Source organism: Bos javanicus, chromosome 17, assembly GCF_032452875.1.
Source record: "Bos javanicus breed banteng chromosome 17, ARS-OSU_banteng_1.0, whole genome shotgun sequence".
NCBI lineage: Eukaryota > Metazoa > Chordata > Mammalia > Artiodactyla > Bovidae > Bos > Bos javanicus.
In genome coordinates this window covers 72,187,741-72,208,908 of record NC_083884.1, presented here as the reverse complement: position 1 = coordinate 72,208,908, position 21,168 = coordinate 72,187,741, and the positions used below count along the sequence as shown (strand labels likewise).

General features: G+C 49.6%; 1 protein-coding gene across 1 annotated transcript in view; it reads right to left on the bottom strand.

Annotated features, from left to right (window-relative positions):
* Nucleotides 1-21,168, bottom strand: part of MAPK1 (mitogen-activated protein kinase 1) — a 56,303-nt gene that overhangs the window by 19,007 nt on the left and 16,128 nt on the right. The window contains exons 2-3 of the mRNA XM_061385583.1: nt 2,406-2,588; nt 716-905 (exon numbers count right to left, since the gene is read on the bottom strand). Of these exons, the coding sequence (XP_061241567.1) occupies nt 716-905; nt 2,406-2,588 (373 nt within the window). The remainder of the gene's footprint in view (nt 1-715; nt 906-2,405; nt 2,589-21,168) is intronic.

Sequence of the window (21,168 nt, the reverse complement as noted above, 5' to 3'; positions counted from 1 at the left end):
GGCATGGCCACTCACCTACTGCAGGGCTGGCATGCTGGGAGGGACAGCACGATGCCACCTCCTTCCTGACACGTCATGGCCCCGGCCAGAGCCGGCGGCCTTCTCCTCTGGGTCTGGAAGTGCTCCTTTCAGAGCCTCCATCACCGCAGATGGTGCCATAAGCACACACTCTACCTCCGTGATGTACAAGCGACATGCCACTCCTGCCAGGACCACCCCGTCTTGACGAGCACAGCTCGGCAGTAGGCCTGGAAACCAGGAAGGGTGAGGCCTCTGGAGCAGCTCCTCCTTAACGCCGTTCTGGGTCTCCTGAGTTTCTACACGCATTCCAGGATCAGCCTGTCTGTTTCTGCAGAAGCAGGCACCTGTGGCTTTGACAGGGACTGCATGAAGCCTGCGGGCCACACTGGGGAACACCGAGTCTTCCGACCCATGCACACGAGGGTCCTCTCACGCGTCCAGGCCCTCTCAGACTCACACGCGTCTCCACTGGACTCTGCACTCCCTTCACCGTGTCTGAGCGTCTGCAGACCTCGCTGCCTGTTTACTTCTGCCGCGTGTTAAAAGACTAGCGCTCTTCACTTGCATTTCTTTTTGCCATAAAACTGCTTTTGAGTATTTCTGGTGTTAATACGAATAGCAATAAATACAAACATGCCCCAGTAAAACGGGTTTCTCAACTCCTACGCCCTAAGTGAGAGCAAATGCGGCTGACCTTGAGATCGCAGGTGGTGTTGAGCAGCAGGTTGGAAGGTTTGAGGTCACGGTGCAGCACGTTGGCTGAATGAATATACTTTAACCCTCTGAGGATCTGGTAGAGAAAATAGCAGATGTGGTCGTTGCTGAGGTGTTGCGTCTTCAAGAGCTTGTAGAGATCTGTTTCCATGAGGTCCTGTACTATATACCTGTTTGGAAACGTTAAGGTACCAAAATAGCTGGTTACACTCAGCAAAGCACTGAAGACAAAAGAACGCCCACGACCCACTGTTCATGCCGAGGCCCAGGAGGGGCACGAGAAGCTGGTGGAAGGCTGGCGCCCGCAGCAGAGCCAGCCTGAAGCTGTGGCCTCCTGCTCAGCTCCCGTGAGACGGCAGGGCACACACCTGCCTGGCGTGCACGCTGACGCCCCAGCAGAGACCTGGCTCACGCAGGACATGGGCATGAGTCCTGTTCCCTGCGTGGCCTACCACCAACAGGAGCCTCTGGCATCGCTGAGAGGAGCAGGCAGCATGGGGCACTTTCTCCTCTGGCCCAGCATCAACTCCTAATTTCATTAGTCTTTGATCTGCCTTCCTGTCCCCCTCCTTTCCCCACAAAAACCAACCATAAAACTTTTGGAAACACAGGCTGAGAACACATTCGCTACTAAATTCAGCCCTCAGTCTACTCGTCTGGCTCTGCAGTTCAGGCTGAGACTCAATGAATCAGACAGGCGCAGCAGCGCTATGAAGGGGCCTGCGGGCTGCGCCCTCCGGCCGTCCGGACTACCCGCCTCCCTCAGCAGCTAGAGTCTCAGGCGCAGCTGACTTCGTTCTCAAGGAAAATAAACATAAAAGCTGCCCGCGTCTAACCTCACCACAGCGTGCTTTCATTAGTGTTCGGCGTTTTTTAAAACTCATGTCTCTGCACATATTATACACCTCCTACAGATTCACACTAACGGGGACACAGTTTGGGATGTGAAGGAAACACGACTGGAAAACGTGTCATCTGAGAGCAGGACAGCAGGCAGCAGGGGAGGCGCTGCACTGAGAGGATCAGCAGAGCTCAGAGCAGGGCTGGCGACAGTGGAGGCCCCGGAGACTGGCCTCCCAGGGGCGCAGCGCCCGGCGGCAGGGGCGGGGCGGGCCCCTTGGCACAGCCCCGCTCCCAGTCCTGGGGCCTAGTCCAGAGTTCTAAACCGGCCACCGTCACCACACAGCCTCGGAGCTCAGCTGGCTCTGAAGATCAGAAGGGCCAGCCGCTCAGTTTTAAAGATGAGATAACTGGACCCAGATGTAAAATGCTGCTCAGATCAGGACAGTGTGGACCTGAGCAGTGCCGTGCAGGGCCCCCTCTTCCACAGTCCATGGCTCCTTCCTTTTCACCATCATAATCAACCATACCTTAAGTGGGAAAAACATGACTGGAAAAGGTGTTGATCAGAATTTTCCACAACTGCACTTACTGAAAGGAAATCTTTACTGAAACTGACAGAGAAAAATTGGATTTGCCAAAGATACTGAGCATAGCTACCGACAACTGGAAAATTGGAGAAAAACCGTCAGTTGATGCAAGTGCCACAGTGACTGGCGAGCAGAGCACAGCGTCCCCGTCCACAGGCAGCGCTCCTCCCTCCCCACAAGCAGGGCGCGTCCAGGTGCCTGACTCCAGCAGGTGACGGAGCAGCTGCCTGGAAAGGATACACATCTTTCATCTGCTCGATGGTCGGTGCTCGAATAATGTCATTGATTCCGATGATGTTCTCATGTCTGAAGCGCAGTAAGATCTTTATCTCTCTCAGCGTTCTCTGGCAGTACGTCTGGTGCTCAAAAGGGCTGATTTTCTTGATGGCGACTCGGACTTTGTTGACATTGTCATAAGCAGAGCTAAAAAAAGAAAGGGGGGTGAGGGGAGACAGCATTAACAACAGGCCCCAGGACACTCTGGCAGCAAGCGCGAGGCAGTAGAGCAGGAACGCGCCCGTCACCCTGCGCAGGAAGGCAGTGTGCTGTCCACAGAGAGGCCCTCACGGGGGCAAGCGCGCGCGAGGCCTCAGGACGAGCAGAGGGTCCGGCCTGCCAACCGTGCGGATGCCAACATCCACGACCCAGGAGCACGGGCGTGTGACACAGGCACGCCTGACCCCGCCGTTCCTAACAGCAACTGCATCTGGGGAGAGCCACCATGTCTGCCTCCGAAACAGCTTCCCACAGTTGCAGCAGACTCCATGACTCAGCAGAAACGCTCCAATGACCCTCAACCACGTCTTCATCCCAAGCAAAATGGACCCAAGAGGGCAACACGGATACGCTGCAGAGCAGGGGACTGTGGTCACGCTCCTGTATCGGCGTGTACTGGAGTGTGATCTGAGCAAGCACCGAGTCACTCTCCTGTACACCCCGAACTGCAACTGCACTTCAGTGGGGGTGGGGCAGGAGGGCGGCGACTGGGAGCAGCAGCAGCGTCTTACTTGCAAAACGACTTCACTTTCACTTTTCACTCTTATGCATTGGAGAAGGCAATGGCAACCCACTCCAGTGTTCCTGCCTGGAGAATCCCGGGGACAGGGGAGCCTGGTGGGCTGCCGTCTATGGGGTCGCACAGAGTCGGATACGACTGAAGCGAGTTAGCAGCAGCAGCATACTACTTAAAACAGACACCCTCTCCTCCGCCCCCGAATAAAGGAGGACACTTTTCTCCAGCATTCGTTACACTAACGGGACAAGCAAAGATCACAGCTATTTCTGTGCCCTGAGGAGCTCAAGTGCCTGCGAGCACCCAGTCATCTTACAGGAACTCGTCCTCAAGCCCCAGATGAATTCTCTCCTGAGATCCAAAGTGGTGGGGAGGGGGAGGTCACGGCCACAGGTGAGCACACTCAATTCTTAAAATGGTAGATTCCTACTGCTAAGTCGCTTCAGTCGTGTCTGACTCTGTGCGACCCCATAGACGGCAGCCCACCAGGCTCCCCTGTCCCCAGGATTCTCCAGGCAAGAACACTGGAGTGGGTTGCCATTGCCTTCTCCAATGCATGAAAGTGAAAAGTGAAAGTGAAGTCGCTCAGTCATGCCCCACTCTTAGCCACCCCATGGACTGCAGCCCACCAGGCTCCCCCGTCCATGGGATTCTCCAGGCAAGAGTACTGGAGTGGGGTGCCATTGCCTTCTCCGAAAACGGAAACTACTGGTAATATAATGCAGATGAAGTGCAAAATAATTATGCTGAGTGAAGCCAGACCAAAAGAAAAGTGCCCCCTCACATAAAATGCAACCTTGTCTGAGGACAGAAAGCGGGGCTGCTGGAGGAGGAGGGATGACACGATGGACATGGAAGCCAGGTAACTCTCAGAGGCCATCGATATTCATTATCGAAATGTCCTGATACCTTCAAGGGTGTACAGTATGTCAAAACTTAAAGTGTACACTTTTAAACTATACGCTGACATACTGAGTACCAATGACTTCTTAAAGAAACTCATTTAAAAAAAGTGCCGGGGGTCCCCAAATGCATGATCAGTTCCAGGGCCAGGGTACAATTCCAGAACTGTATCTGGCAGTAAATGCGGAAGCAGAAGCCCACAGGACTCTGGAGGAGATTATTTAACAGGTGGGAGGAACGGGAACCAGCGTGAGCCGAGGATGCACGAGTCACACTGCAGCAACCTCATCTCCTGCTGTGACAGGGCCACCACAACGGGGGGACCCAGAGCGCGGCGGGGCCCAGCCACACTTGCCAAGGACTCCCCACTTCCGAGACTCCGTGTCAGAACCGGGGGCAGAACCAAACGGTGGTCCTCCTCTTGAGATGGTGGCAGTTCAGGGACGGAAGGAGACAGGGACAGACAGCATGCACGGCCTTCATGACAGTAAAGCACTCCTTAAACCCGAGAAGGAGCTGAGTAGACTAAGTCCAAAATGAGAGTAGTAAAGAGAGCGCTGAGAGACGAGGCCTGCAGAACCATATTCTCAAGGATGAGCAGGCATTCGAAGGGGAGCAGGGCCCAGAGGAGGCAAGAGACACCACCCGGAGGGGAACAAGCAGGCTGCCTGCGGGAAGGCCGGCCCCCGTCCACCAGGCCCCTCTCCCGGCGGTGCGCACAAGGTCCAGGGAACACGCCACCAGGAGCCCCCAGAACCCCCCAGGGTCCCCTGAAGCAGCGAGCGGACGCCCTCTGGGGTGTTCGCCACAAGGGCGGGCCGCAGCAGCAGCTCACGGCAGGGGGTGGGCGCACAGCACTGGCTGGGAGAGAAGCGGGCTCTGCTGGGGGCCCGTTCTCAGGGACTGCTAACACCCAACTCGGAAAAGGCCACGAGTCTACAATTTGAATCTGATCTTCTAGGTCTTCTTGAAAGTCTATCTGTCTCAGGAGGAAGGGAGAGTACATTTCATGCTTCGTGCGTGCTAAGTCGTGTCCGACTCTGCGACCCTGTGGACCAAAGCCCGCCAGGCTTCTCCAGGCAAGAATACTGGAATGGGCTGCCGGGCTCCATTTGTTTTCTTGACCCAGGCCTTGGAAAGAAAACAAGAAAATGGGTGGGGAGACAGTGGTCTTGTACTTTCTGGCGTAAAGGTCTGAGGAGGCCTGCAGGGGATTCGGATGGAGGAAAGAGAGGCTCTGCTCACAGCAGCAGTGAGGAGGTGGAGGCTGGGAGTAAGATTCGGGGGCGTTTAACAAGCCACAGAGGGGAGCACTACTGAAGAGAAGCGAGGTGAGGACGGCGCTCAAGAGCAGACAGAGGAGCAGGAACTGGCCAGACCATGAGGAAGCACCTGTAATCACCAGGAGAGAGTGCCATTTCAGAAGCCAGGAGTCCCAAACAGAAGTGCGTGAGAAAGACAAGAACTGGAAGCCATCTGCCGAATCTGCGATCAGTGGATGGGTGGGCCCTGGGTGGCGGCCGGTGAACGGGAGTGGGGACGGCGTGCGAACACGCAGGTGACCATCTTTAAAGAAGGCGAGGAGGAGCAGAGTGGCCGGCAAATCCAAGGCAACAACCAGAAGGCTCAAGCTGTCAGGAAGCAGTGGAGGGGTCAGAGGCTGGGAGACGAGGCAGGGTGGAGAGGAGGCTCCCCGAACTAGGCAGGGGTGAGGAGGCAGCGTGCATTCAGGCAAAGCTGCAGGGCCCTCTCTGCAGGGACCTGGGGCTACAGAGCGGAGTACGTGTGTGACTTCCACCGCAGGAAGTCACAGGGATTTTAAGGGAGGCAACACTGGTGTCTGCGGTGAAGCTCCCTCAGGAGGTGGACTGCTGAAAGAACAGAATGTGTGGGCAGTGCAGCGGGCAGGAGCCCTCTCTGCCAACCTGGACCGCGATGAGGCCACCGCTCTGCAGAAAGCAGTGCCTATGCCACCAACCTCACGTCTCCTAGCTTGGTGGAAAGCGTCAGCCGCACCTGACTCTGAGGCCCTGTGGCTGTGGCCTGCCAGGCTCCTCTGTCCACGGGCTTCTCCAGGGAGAACCTGGGTGGCCACTCCCTCCTCCAGGGGATCTTCCCGACCCAGGGATCTAACCGGGGGCTCCTCCACTCAGGTGGGCCTGTACTCTGAGTCCCTGGGAAGCCCTAGCTTGGTTCTGGTCCAAGTGCTCTCCACTTAAGCAGACGCAGCTCCTCCAGGGCAGAAGCACACACCCTGCACTGCTCATGCCGTCTTCCGAGGAGCCGTAACCAAATTCTCGGGGAGAAACCAGCAGTGGAGGAGCAGAGACAGAGCTCCCCGACGCGAGAACCTGGAGCGTATGTCCACACCCTCTCCCGCCCCCTCACCTGCGGGTGGGCAGGCTGCGGCTAGTGACGCGCTCCGAAGCACAGATGGGGACACGGGAGGGACAGTCGCTCTGCAGCGGGGCAGCCTGGCAGATCCCACCCCCACCCAGCAGGCAGTTACCACCACCACTGACACCCCGTGACGCCTCTGGTAGGATGAGAAAGGCGGCTCATCTCTGTGGTGCTCTTTCCCAAGCCTGTCACCCCAGTCTAACAGTGAGAAGAACGTCCGCAAACCCAACGTGAGGGCTAGTCCACAAAATGACTCGAAGAGTTCTCCCAAGTCATGGGGAAAAAAAAAAAAAACCAGTCACAGAGACACGAGGCAGACACACAACCAAATGCATGTGGTATCCTGGACTGCATCTTGGAACAGAACAAGGAAATCAGTGGAAAAGTAAACTCCAAATAAAACCCGGAATTCCATTATACCAACGTTAGCTTTGATAAGCATATTACAGTCATATACGACGCTGACATGAGGGGAGACAGAAACTGGGCGGGGCTTTCGGGAGTCCCCAGCACTATCTGCGACTTTTCTGTAAATCTAAAATTATTCCAACATAAAAGTCTGTCTGAAGAAGGTCTTCTGCTTAACAATACTTCCAAAATTGATGAAATAATTTGCATATGAAAAATATGGACTTAATTTAATAAGTAGAAGGAAACAGTCATTTCACAGTTAGCTACTTTAACCTCCCATAAAAATAAATGCCCAATGGAACAAAAATATCCCTAAAAAGGTAACTGAGAATTTCACTTAATTGAGCTTTAAGTCATATTCTACTCCAATCACTGGACAGACACTCACTAAATCCCCAAGTAGCCTAATGATCCACTCAGGTTGAAATAACAGAACGTCATCCCTCCTGCCTTCCTCCCTTTGAGCATCCTGAAGAACAGGGATGACATCTGAAGATATTTACTGCAAAACTGCCTAAAAGACCAACACGCACTGGCCAACATAAGGTTTGCTACATTGTGGAATATTAATAGGTCCCTGTGCAGCCATTAAACGAAGTATGAAGACTGTACTAACTAAAAGTGAGATTCAAAATAAAACCACAGACTGCAGCTTAAAAATATTTATCTAGAAAAGCCAATTTGCAAAACAAGATAGGCTGATGGAGCCGTAAGTGACGTAAGACGTAATGTGAATTGTATTTTGTCTTACCATCTCTGTCTGTCCTACTGGGAGGAGAAGCACAACCACCGTGGTGAAGGTTATGTGGGATGAGGCAGCTTGAAGGGAGAGACCTGAGCTTAGTGAAGTGAGTTTCTAACAGTCTACACATCGTCACAGGGTTCGCTTCTAGCCATGATGGAAGAACAGAGGCTCATCTACTGTCTTAATTAAAAGGGAAAAAAGACAGGGTTTATGGAACAACGGTCTTCAGACACCCAACAGCAGGCAGCACAGGGCAGCGAGGCGAGTGCTGTGACAGCCCCTCTTTACAGCCTGGAGCATCCAGCCTGCAATGCAGAGAAGGGTAGTTTCCTCAAGATGAAACAGAATTCGAGATCTGGAGCGCCCACGTCGGCCAGAATTTGTGAAGCAGAGCACAGGAGAGGAGAACGTCAGAAGGCTGAGGAGGCCCCTGAGCATCCGGCTCAGGACTGATCAGAGCTCATGCACGCTCCAATTTCAAGGCCAGGGAAGGAGCCACCGGAGAGGAGCAAATGGACTAAGCCGTGTAGAACGAGAGCGGGAGCAGCTCCTGTCCGACCACAGCACAGCAAGCCCAGTCCTCAGAGAGGCGGTGACTCAGTCCAGGGGCTAAATGAGCCTTTGACTGAGGGCTATTCTGGACCTGCCGTTAAAGACACTGAGAAGAGAGCTCTGGAAGGAACAAACTGTTCAAGGAACTTAACTGCATCCCAGGGAAAAAACTCCCAAATATTCAAATGAATACAAAAAAAAAAAAAAAATTCTAGCACTCAGTACAAAATCCACAATGTCACGCATCCAGTCAACATTACTAAAGACCAAACCATGGGACTTCCCTGGTGTCCTGTGGTTAGGAATCCACCTTCCAAGGCAGGGCACGTGTGTGTGATCCCTGGTCCGGGAACTAAGATCCCACATGCTGGGGGGCAACTGAGTCCACCCACTTCAACAAAGGCCCAGCACAGCCTACAACTCCCCCAAACCCAAACCAACAAAGAAAGAAACCAGGAAACATATTCAGTATCTTGTAATGATCTATAATAGGAAAGAATTTGAAAATACATATACTGAATATACTGACTCACTTCACTGTACATCTGAAATATTACTAATCAATAAAAACAACAAAGAAGCAAGAAAATACCATAATGAAGAGAAAAAAAAAAAACACAAAAAAAAACCCCAGAAAAGAGATGATAGAATTAGTAGACAGGAATGTTAACAGATATACTCCATACACTCATGGAGGAGGGCGTGATATTAAGGAGAAAACTGGAAGGTATAAGAAATACTCAAAATGAACTTCTAGAGACGCAAAAAACACAATGCTTGAAGTCAGCAACAGAGCACATCTTGAAGACAAAGCTGGTGGCCTGGAGGCCAGGAGCGGGCACCAGCCAGAACGCCATGCGACGGGGGAGGTCTGGGCGCGGGGGAGCGCAACTTCAGGGAGCTGTGGGACGAGGCCAAGGAGCTTAACATATACTCAACTGGAACCTAACAACTTCACAGGTACAAAATCCGAGGGAAAGTAAGTATTTCCAGAAATGCGTTAAATGCCAAGGAAAGACACATACAAAGGCTCTTGCTACACTGGTTTCCAACTTAGCAACAGGCACCGCTAAGCTGAGACTGTCCTTACAACAGAGGGAAGACTTATTCTGATGCCCACGTACTAGCTGAGAGATGCTGCAGTAAGATACTTCTGGTATCAAGCTCTGAGATTATAGAATTATTTCTGGATTCCCACTTGGACATATAAGGATAATCTGATATATTCTGGATTCTGAGTCATTTCAGATCTCCTGTGTTTGCCAGCTAGGACTGACAGCAGCAGTCTTGCTTGGGGAAAAAGTATGCGAAGGAAAAAACAGCCTGCTTCAAATTGCTCCATGAAAACTGTACCCTCAGTCTTCAAACGTAAGAATAAACAAAATAAACATAATGCTTTAAAAAAGCACTATTTCAAAATTTCAGTATTTCTCTCTTGTGGAGGCGAAGAAGGCAACCCCCTCCAGTACTCTTGCCCGGAAACTCCCATGGATGGAGGAGCCTGGTGGGCTGCAGTCCATGGGGTCGCTAAGAGTCCGACAGGACTGAGAGACTTCCCTTTCACTTTTCACTTTCAGGCACTGGAGAAGGAAATGGCAACCCACTCCAGTGTTCTGGCCTGGAGAGTCCTGGGGACGGGGAGCCTGGTGGGCGCCGTCTCTGGGGTTGCGCAGAGTCGGACGCAACTGAAGCGACTCAGCAGCAGCTCTTGTGGGGGAGTTCCTCTCACTGCTAGTGTTGCTTTGATCACGTCTCATGACACCAATCTTCCTGAACTTTCCTGCTTTTTTCCAGGTACATCTGGGTCTGTCTGGGGCCCTGAGGGCAGAGCGCTCAGCACAGTCACTGCTCTCCAGGGCTGGAAGTACCCACACCAGCTCCACTTTCAATGTGGATAATGCCTTCTCACACACACTCTACGGCTGCAGCCGTGAGGAGCTGCCCACAGGGCTGGCGTGCCAGCTCTCCACACTCCAGAGCCGCCTCCTCTCAAGGTCATGCCTACTACAGGGCGAAAGGGGCTCAGCGAACGCTCTTCCACATTGAGGCCTTTAAAACAGACACCTGAGGACAGGGTGGAGTAGCCAGGGGGAGGGGTAGCTGAGAAGGCAAGTGTTGTACTGAGCAGGGATGGGGTAGACCAGTGAGGCAGCAGACCCCAGAGATCGCCACAGGGGGCTGGACCATACCACACCAAGAGCTCCAGCATTTCAAATGGGCAGAAGGTAAGAACAGATTCTCAGTGTGACAATACACACATAGAGACATGCCGGGTGAGTCACACTGCTGCTAAGTCGCTTCAGTCGTGTCCGACTCTGTGCGACCCCATAGACGGCAGCCCACCAGGCTCCTCCGTCCCTGGGATTCTCCAGGCAAGAACACTGGAGTGGGTTGCCATTGCTTTCTCCAATGCATGAAAGTGAAAAGTGAAAGGGAAGTCGCTCAGTTGTGTCTGACCCTCAGCGACCCCATGGACTGCGGCCCACCAGGCTCCCCCGTCCATGGGATTTTCCAGGCAAGAATACTGGAGTGGGTGCCACTGTCTTCTCCGGATGAGTCATAAGGGAAATGAAGTTAAAACCACAGAGCACACCCATTAGAACGGCTAAAGTGAAAATCACGACCATACCAAGTGTTGACGAGGATGTAGAGAAGCCAGGACTCTCACAGCCTGCAGGTGGAATCAGAACCGCACAACTGCTGTGATAAGGCTCGGTGGTTTCTGAAAAAATTAAGTGCACATTTAGCATACAACGCAGAAGCTCCGATCCTTGTGATTTGCTCAAGAGAAGTGAAGTCACATGTCTACGACAACCGCCAAGACACAGACACAACCTGAGTGTCCACTGGTGGGTGAATGGGTGAGGAAGAGGTCGTCTGTAGCACACAACTGAGCCCCAGTGGGCCACAAGGAAAAAAGGAACCGTGTTCTGTGCCACAGAACAGATGGGCCGACAGGGCGCTCTGCTAAGCGAGGCAGGCCAGACAGAGAAAGACAAAGCTCCCGAGATGCCACTTACACGTGGGATCTCAAACACAAACACATAACAATCCAGGCTCACAGATACGGAAAACAGCCCAGCGGCCGGCGGAGGGCAGCTGGGAGGAACCAGGTGATGGCGGCCCCGAGGCGCAAACGTACAGGGCGACATAAACCAGCCCCAGTGTGACGCGCAGCTCAAGGCCAAGGGCCAGCGGCACCGCCTGACCCCGCTCGGCGCAGACGCGCACCCGCCCCGCCGGCCACGCTGCGACACGACACACCCGGCCAGACCACTGTGAGCACACAAGGGACAAAGCACTGTGAGCTGAACATACTTCAGCTAAAAAGGAAAGAAAACGTGCCTGCAGAGACGTGTGTACAGCTGCCTGTAGGAGCTCCATTCGTAACACTCAGAAACTCGGAGGAACCCAGAGAGTCCTCAACAAGGAAAGGTCAAACGGTGTCACCCAGGCAACGGAACAGTGCTGAGCAGCAAAAACGAAAAGACCAGGATGGACGGGGAAATCCACGCCCACAGCTCGAGGTAGGCCGAGGCTGGCACACGGCGACAGACGGCTGGACCGTGGCTGCCTGGGCGCGACACTGACCGCACAGGCACAGAGGCCTTTCACGGGGACACAGCCTTCTCTACGCCCTCTGCGGGGGCGGGGGGCACACAAGTGCGTGTCCTTGCCAAGGCTCACTCAACCACGCACAAAGGAAAGGCGCATTTTACTGTATACAAGTTATTCCCCCAAAGGTGATGGTGGGGCTAATTTTCTTTCATGGTTCATACTGAAGACAATTTCAAGACAAATGTTCAAGACAGGCTCTGAGCAACGGCAGCATCCTTAGAATAAACACCCAGGCTTCCACAGTCATTTCCAAGGCTCTGACAGAAATACAACATTTCTGGGCCGTTCAGGTTCTCCCCCCTTCCTTCCTGGCCCCCTGCCATTACAGTTACTTCACAGCAGAGGTTCAGTAATATTTGTGGATAATAAAGTTTGTCTAATAAAGGAGGTAACTCATCATGCATTAGGCTCACATACTGTACACGTTGTTAAGCAACTAAAATGCTACCTATCAGCGGCTGTGAATGGGTTATTTTTAGAGAAAGCTATTAAGCTGTTCTCTAAGCTACCCATTTTGGTGAACTTTAATTATCTGAACACAAAACTACAGTACTTTGTTTCACAGATAAAAATTAACTTGTCTTCAGATGCTAAGTTAGACTGATCCAAATTAATGTTCCAAAAATAAGTAGGTAGATAATACAAATGGCTGCTTTGAAAGAAAACGCATTACTTTAGCCTGATTATCTCATAATTTACTAACCAAGAATGCCAGTGCAAAGGTTTCTCTGGAGGGTGCGAACCATTAAGTAAAAGCTAAAGTCATTTTAGGTGTAAAACCACCATAATTTTACCTATGACTCAGTGCTCCATAAACTACAGATACGGCAGCTTAAAATCTGATGTCATGAACACGTGTGCAATCTCTTTAGGAAAGGTGCTCTGGACAGCCCAGAGCTTCAACAAACTTGGTTGTCTACATACACATTTTTAAATCTCTCCAGCAATAGTCAGATGAGTCCCAAGTCTGCCTTTTCCCTTACTAGCCCAGACATCACCGAACTACTCAACACCTCTGAACTCAAAAATGAAGAAGAAAGTCTCCCTGGAGAAGGCAATGGCACCCACTGCAGTGCTCTCGCCCAGAAAACCCACGGACAGACCAGCCTGCAGTCCATCGGATCGCAAAAAGAAAAGAAGAAAGTCTAAGGGCTACAGAGATTGCAAAAGCAGCAGATGAAAAGCCCTAAGATAGTCGACCCCTCCCCAAAGTGGAACGGGGAAGCCTGGCGTGCTGCAGTCCATGGGGTCACAAAGAGTCAGACACGACCGAGCGACTGAACTGAACTGATGCTCTATACGTCTGCCCTGATAGTGCTGACCAAGTTACAAAAAGAAGATTTCATTAATCTGTGTTTAGGCTTCTTCCAAACATAACTATAAAATTTCTTTAAAAATATTTTATTTGTATACAAGACAATGGAAAAAACCCCACACCCAGTTACGTGGCTGAATGAATTAATGCATACATACATAGGTACACACAGATACAACCACAGAAAGATACAGAGCTGTAGTGACTTACACTTAGTAAAGGTTCCACAAAGTTTGGGGAACTCAGCCAAGTACACAAATTACTGAAGAAAAAAGTATGAAAAACATTTCTCTCCACAGGAACAGCTACCCTAAGAAACCCCACCAGGATTCAGCACGATCATCGTCCTAAAAACCCACAGCCATAAACTGTTACCTGAAGCACGCTCACACTTCAGTACGGCAGTCAATACTCTCTGTGCCAGATCCGCTGCACACTCTAACCCAAGCAGTGCTCTGGAGAAATGGCTTTGGAGCTCACCGATGCTCTGAACTCGTCATGAGGCCTTGAGGAAGCAGAGGGGCTGCTCACGTGTGCAGCATCCCCTACACGCCCTTCCCCCTCAGCGCTCCCCTCCCACCTTCACTGGGCAAGAATCCCAGGACGGTCCAGGTGGGCTGGCTCACAGGTGAGCTCTGAACAGCCAGGAGTGGTGAACCAAGGCCATCAGGTCTACCCCGGATCTCCGCACTCTGGGTAGCCACCCGGGCAGACTGAGCAGAACTGGGATTCAAACCAAGGGACCTCCAAACCCCATGTTCTCAGCCATGACACCACACGAGGGCCAGCAGCCCCCAGTGGCCATGCCCTCGTGCTGGTGATGAACCCAAGTGTGGTTCTTAACTGGACCAGAGTCTCACAGGTCAACTGAAAAGAAGCTGAGGACAAACATTTAAACCATCATACTGACCACGATACAGAAAGCATTCTGCTTCCCCAAGTAGCCTATGAGTTTTGAAGGTTTTGGCTATTTACATCATCTTCCTCAGGATGCGCCAAAATCCTCCGAAACAAGCGGCAAGTTAGTACTGTAGGTGAGGAGAGCTGAGGCCGGAGACGTGAAGGCACACCAAACACAGGAGGAGGGGCATGGAGGAGAGAGGAGGGGCCCGCAGACAGGCCCAGAAACCCATACAGCTGAGGCTCTTCAGTGGGGGCTCAGGGGAGGAGCTGACCTCCAGAGAGAGGACGGTTTTCTCCCTGCTGGCCATCTAAAACGTGCCCCGGGGAGTCATCAGGGACAAACAGAGGCGTGGAGGGCCATCCCCAGCACAGCAACTCCAGTTTAGGTGAGAAACCCAAGTTTCTCATGAACCGAACAATGTCAGAAATATTAACACCCACCCAGACATGTGGAGAAGGACTAACACAGAAAAATGTTGAAGCTGGAAGCACACAGCATTATTATCTGAACTGAAAAGAGCCGCCTGCACACTGAAGCAGGTGGTGAGATGTTATATAACAGACGCTAAACTAGGTAAAGAAGAAAACTGCAACATATAATTATAACTCTAAAATGCCAGTAAGGAACTCTCCAGTCAGAGCTGGAGAACTAATTTTACTTCTTTCCATTAAAAAAGTTTCTGCAGTTGAAGTTGTTGTTTTTTCTTTCCCCAACCCATTACGACAGAAGAAGTAGACAAGGAAAGGAAGACCCTGAACAAAATCTGCACTCATTCACGTTTGTGTTACAAAATATAAGCAAATTAACTCTCATTCACCCCTGGAGGGAAGGTAAGTTATAAACCCTCCTGAACAGGCTGGTACGACAATCCCTACCAAAATCATACATCTGCACCCAAAATGGAACACCAATAGTAACAAATGAACCTAACTGTATTTCAAATGAATAACTTAACCACAATGAAGGGCATGAGAAATTAGAAATCAGCCTAAGTAACTTCTGGAAACAGTATCTTTTTTTTTTTTCTTGGCCCCATGGCATGCCCCCTGCAGTAGAAGGGTGGAGGAGCCTCCACCACCGGACCACCAGGGAAGCCCCAGGAAACAGTATTCTAACCGGATGCTGTGAAGCTAAAGCAGCAAAGGGCTGAGCACAAGTCCTGTAACCTAGTCAGTGAACTTGCCTCTCTCAAGGATAAGGGTTAGCAATTCTGAATCTACTTTATGTATAAATAGAATGGGACTGAACAAATAAGCAAACAAACGGAAGATAATGAGAGCCAAGCTGGCAGAAGAATCACAAACAAGAGGGAAGGCTAAAATGAACGACACGGTGCTCGCTGCACTAGGAGCTGAGACATCAGGAAGAACTCAGAGTTTTCAACGCACAGAGACAGACACAGAAACACAGACGTGTGCGCGCAGTGGGTTGCTACACACACGTCCATTTTCCCAGTTCTGTTTGCGGAGAAGACCTAGAAGCCACAACACCCCAGTAGAAATGAGCACACTTTTAACAACTAAGAATGTACTCAAACAAGGGTGGGGGCTGTTGGAAGGGTCAATCTGAAGGAACAAACGCAGGTCAAAAGTGAAAGAAAGGTGAAAAGTGAATGGGCTTCCCTGGTGGCTCAAACGGTAAAGCGTCTGCCTGCAACGTGGGAGACCTGGGTTCGATCCCTGGGTCAGGAAAATCCCCTGGAGGAGGAAATGGCAACCCACTCCAGTACTCTTGCCTGGAAAATTCCATGAGCCTGGTGGGCTACAGTCCATGGGGTTGGCAAAGAGTCAGACATGACTGAGCGACTTCTCTTTCAAGTTTAATTTTAAAATGACAATATTGGGTTATAACCCACAAAATAAGACAAATACCCATGAGTTTATACTGACACAAATAAATAACTGAATGGGGAGAAGGAACGGCTCTTTCTCACAGAGGCAATCCTGTGTGGAGTGCCTAGAAGGAACAGGAGCAACAGAAAACCGTCATTAGGTAAATACCACAGTAATTTTTCAGACAGGATCCAGGGATGGATCTTAATCTAGTGATAGAAATCTGAGAAGAAACAGCGTATCTATCTGCTTAGTCTCAAAGTACATCCTCTAAGATATTTATCAATTACAAAGGGGTAAACAGACGGACATTACCTTAACCAGGTGATTAAAGTTAACGTCTCTAGGGATAAAATATTTCACCAACACAAACCCTCTGATACTATGTAGTGAGAAAGGCACATTGTCATTTCTGTTAAAACTGCATAATCTCATTCCATCCATGAAAAAACAGGTAGACACACTGAGGGGCCGTCTACAAAAACAGTCCAGTACTCGCCACAAGAGTTATCACCCTGGAAGTCAGGAGAAAACAAGAAACGTCACAGCTGGAAGAGACTGCGGAGACACCACAGCCTAGAAGGAAAAGCAACACCAGTGGGAGACGGGGAGCTGGGAATCAGGCCTGCGTCTCGTGCTGCACCAGCTGTAACCTCCTGCTTTTGGAGGCATTACTACAGACATATACAGGGTTAACACCGAGGTTCCGGAGAACCCTCTGGATTCTCTTTGTACCTTTTCTCAAAAATTACCTCAAACCAAAAAGTTAAAAAAATAATATCCTCTTGTTAAAGCTGTATGCATATATAAATATTTGTGTGTGCATATGTGTAACAGATTTTTTTAGAAGAGCAGAGAATGAGAAAAACGTGAAAAGAGGGAGACAGACTAAGCCTAAAAGCCACGGTCACTGGTGTGATAAAAGGTGAGGGAATATGGAAGACTACATCAAATAAGGAGCATACTAAGACACTCAGAAGAGCTTCTGACATACGTGTTCCATAAATGTTTTTAATTAATACACCAAAATGGTAAAAGAACGTGCAAGGGAATGGTTAAAGCTATGATGCTGCTGTGATCCTGGCTGCTCCCGCCCAGCGCCTCTCCAGTGTGGCCACACGCTGGAACAACCCATGGAGCTTTAAAAGCCACCATGTCTCACAGTCAGAAATCAGCTGAACTGGTCTTAGGGTGCAGTCTGGGCAATGCTGGGGACTGTTTTTCCAAAAGCTCCAGGTGGTGCTAATGGATAACTGAGACTGAGCTTCACTGCTTCAGCCCTCTCCTCCTCTGTCCACCCTGGCCTGGACGGGGACCTCTCGGTTTCAGGTCTGCTGTGGACAAGGCCTCCCTGCAGAGTCAGATGGAAGGTGAGAGAACACTTCCCTTGAGGGTCCTCTGCTTTTCCTCCTCCACCTGGGGGAACACCTAGGAGATCATACTGATGAGGAGGACTTAACCACATTTAAATGAATAATACCAGAAACTGGAATTACTTTGGAGACGGAAAATCTGACCACAGAACAGGACTTCTTTTGGTCCCCAGTATCTTCAATCGTTTAAAATGAAATTTGGGGGCTTTTTGTTTTCGGTTTAGGCTACAGCATTTCTCTCAATTTTAAGTGGGTTGAAAGTTAAAACAGAGAGGAAGAATGACGTCTTGCTCCCAACACTGTCTTATCCCGTTAGTCTCTTCTTCATCCTTCCATTACTTCCTTATCAAACACATACTGACTTTATTTATATGTTTTGGAGTGGAATGATTTCCAAATCTAAGCAGGCATCAGAATCATCTGGGAGCCTTAAAAACTGTGGGTACAAGGCTTCCCTGGTGGCTCAGTGGTTAAGAGTCCGCCTACCAATGTAGGAGACACGGGTTCCATCCCTGACCCAGGCAGATCCCACACGCCATGGAGGAACAAAGCCTGCGGGCCACAACAGCTGAGCCTGTGCTCCGCGGCCTGGGCGCTGCAACCACTGAAGCCCGAGGGCTCTGGAGCCTGTGTTCGGGACAAGAGAAGCACTGAAATGGGGAGCCTGAGCCCCCAACTAGACATGAGCCCCTGCTCACTGCGCCTGGAGCAAAGCCTGGGCTGCAGTGAAGACTCAGCAGCCAAAATACAGAAACGAGTTTTTTAAAAAAAGTGTGGGTACCAGCTTCTGTTCATCCCTACCGACTTGCGTCGAGCAGAGTCTGAAACTCTTTTTACAAAGTTCCCTCAGGTGATTTCCTGAGACAGACACCTCTGAATGCCCCTCCACAGCGCTCATCCACAGAGATCTGCCCCTCCACCTTGCCTGGGTCCCCGGGAGTATGGCTCCTTCCTGGCCATGGCAGACCAGGTAACACCTCGCATGGGGAGAACCCTTCCATCCACAGGCTGAGCTGGGACAGCTAACTTCTCTTAGAGCAGCGGGGACTGCCACACAGAGATTTTAGGACACCCCTGGGCCAGGCTGGTTCAGGAACGTCCGTCTGGAGAGCAACGCACACCCAGGCCTCATCCTGCAGGCCTGCTGCTCCAGGGAGAGCGATGGAGCCACTGCCCTGACCCTTGACCCTTCCCGATTCCTCCCCTCAGGCCCTAGTCCAAACGCCCGTGCTTCAATAATCAGAGAGCACACACAAAGGGTCCCCAAGACTTCAGAGACCGACAAGAATTCCGTAGGACACTGGTCAGCACACCAAGAATTTCTCTGAAATTACTCAAATGTTTCATTGCTCAAGTTACTGTGGAAATTTTCTTTCTGAAATCAGTTTCTTTTCTTTTCTCCCCATATTATCTCTTCACTTTCACCTTCAAGCAATAAATACATCTGCCATCAAACACCAAAACCCAGACAGAGAGAAACACAGCCAGAGACAGTGGCTGCCCCCAGATAACTCCCAACACTGATCCTTCACACATTCAGAGGAACAGCTGATCTCCAGGACAACTGTTGGAACTCAGGCCTTTACTCCAGAAAATCTGCCCAAGGGACAGACTGGCATGGGTCTGAAGAAACGACCTTAAACCCATTCAAGTTTTATTTTGGGTTAAGTTACAAAGCCCTGGTCTTGGAAGTCCTGAATGTGCATTCAAGTTCCTGCGCCAGCACAATTCTGTGCTTGAACCATGGGCAATTCTAACCATGCTGAACCTCAGTATCTTCCCCATAAAACGGAAAGAATACTTCTCTCTCACATGCAGGGTCATTCGGAAGAATAAGTATCTGCAAAGTCACGTCATACATTCAATACAAATGCAAACAACACCACTGCCACCTATATAACAACAGTTTTATCAGTTTCAGTCCAACAATCTCATTTTTTATTTTATTATCTTTAAAAAAAAATTAATAATTACATCAATTCCCAGCTGCTCACTGTATATTCTATTATTTTAATTTTCCTTATATTACCATTAGATATGAAAACTACGCTCATGTTTAAGAATATAACAACTATATACAATTTCAAAAGCACTAAGTCCTCCCATAGAGGCTAAGGGTCTCAGTCAAAGCCACCCAAGGGAGGGCTAGTATTCACACTTGGTTCTTCCTCTGAATTCTGTGTTCTTTCCATTATATAAGAATGTGCCCAGAAAGTCTTACACAACAGAACTTTGGGAAGCATTAACTGAGAAATGGTACATAATTCCTCCTCCTCTAAAACCCAAGAACAAAGATAAGACTCAACTGAAGCAACATAGCAAGCAAATTTTAAAGGGCAATGCAGGAGTTGGGAGTGACCACTCAGTACAAACCATGAAGGCCCAGGAGACAAGGAGCAGGCCTGGGAGAGGCAGGTCTCTAAAGAGAGAGATGAATCAGGACAGAATGGGATTCATTAACAACATTTAAAGTGTCACAAAGGAGAATGCTAAACAAAAAGAGACTATATTCTGCAAAACCTGACATATTACAAAAGAATTTTAAACAAAAAAGAAGTCTGCAAATTGCAGAAACAAGATCTAAGAAGAAAAGAATGTTAAGCAGCATGTAAATTTTAAGATAATAACTTATAAGATAGCAACAACAGAAATCAGTTAAATAGGGAAGACAGCACAGGTGAAAACATCACAGCTGGAAAAGATTAAAAGAGAACTAAAGACTTTGCTGACAGTCCAGTGGTTAGGACTGCACGTCCACCACAGAGGGCACAGGTTCCATCCCTGGTCAGAGAACTAAGATCCTGCAAGTCTCACAGTCCAGCCAAAAAATAAAAATAAGAAATAAAGGGAAAAAAAAAAACAAAACTGTTCTATGCCAAAAAAAAAAAAAAAAACTGTTCTATGCCAAAAAAAAGAAGAAAAGAAATAAAGGAATTAAGTTACAGTAACAGAGGCCCACAAAGATTTAAGATTAACAGTTTAAATCAAAGACTACAATAAAATTTTAAAATTAAAATTAGAGAAAATAATCAAGTAATATTTTTTGAATTGAAAATAAAAAGGGTATCATTGGCAAGAAAAAAAGAACACTGTGCCTACCAATCAGGGTTAAATCCAAGTGGAAGAGATTCAAAAAAGGAGCAGTAACAAAGTAGCAAGAAGGAAAAAACAAAGATCTAAGAATGTAGAAACAGATGAGAAAGTAACACCACCTGGTCATCAGTACACAGGAATGTCAATGAGATTACTCAGAGTCCAACGAGGAACACGAAAAATTAGTAAAGATAACTATTTGTCAGATTGGTTTTACGGAGTCAATGCCAAATAGTAACTAAAGCCTCCGAAAAGTAAATTCTGACAACACTACAGTAAAATAGTGAAATGCATGTGAAGAGAAGCCAGAATGCAAAAGGGCACCTCGCCCCCAGCTCCGCACAGGGACTGGCAACTGCAGGAGAGGGGGGTGACTGGCAGGTGAAGATTTCTTTTTAGGTGATAAAAACGCTCTGAAACTAAGTATCCATCCCATCTCAAAAGCATGGGCTCTTTTTTTTTTTTTTTTAATTTTTTCAGATCTCTTATCAGCTGTTAACACTTAAAGAGTTCACCTGGACGGAATTCGCTGGTGGTCCAGGGGTTCACTGCCAAGGGTGTGGGTCCATCCCTATCGCGCAAGGCTTGTGGGTTAAGAGTTCAACCTGAGAGGCATCCTCAGTCTGGAGAGCTACCAGAACCAAGGCCAGGCACAAGAGCCTGGAGCAGGAAGCCAGACAGGCTCTGAGTCCTGAGAGTGGGGACAAGGGAAGAAAAGGCATCCTAATGACACGCAAGTTTTAGCTTGGCCAACCCACTCCACCAGAGCAGGAAAATGGACAGGGATTCAAGGAGGGCCCTGTAAAGAAGTTAAAAGCAAATATCTGGGCATAACAAGAGTAAAA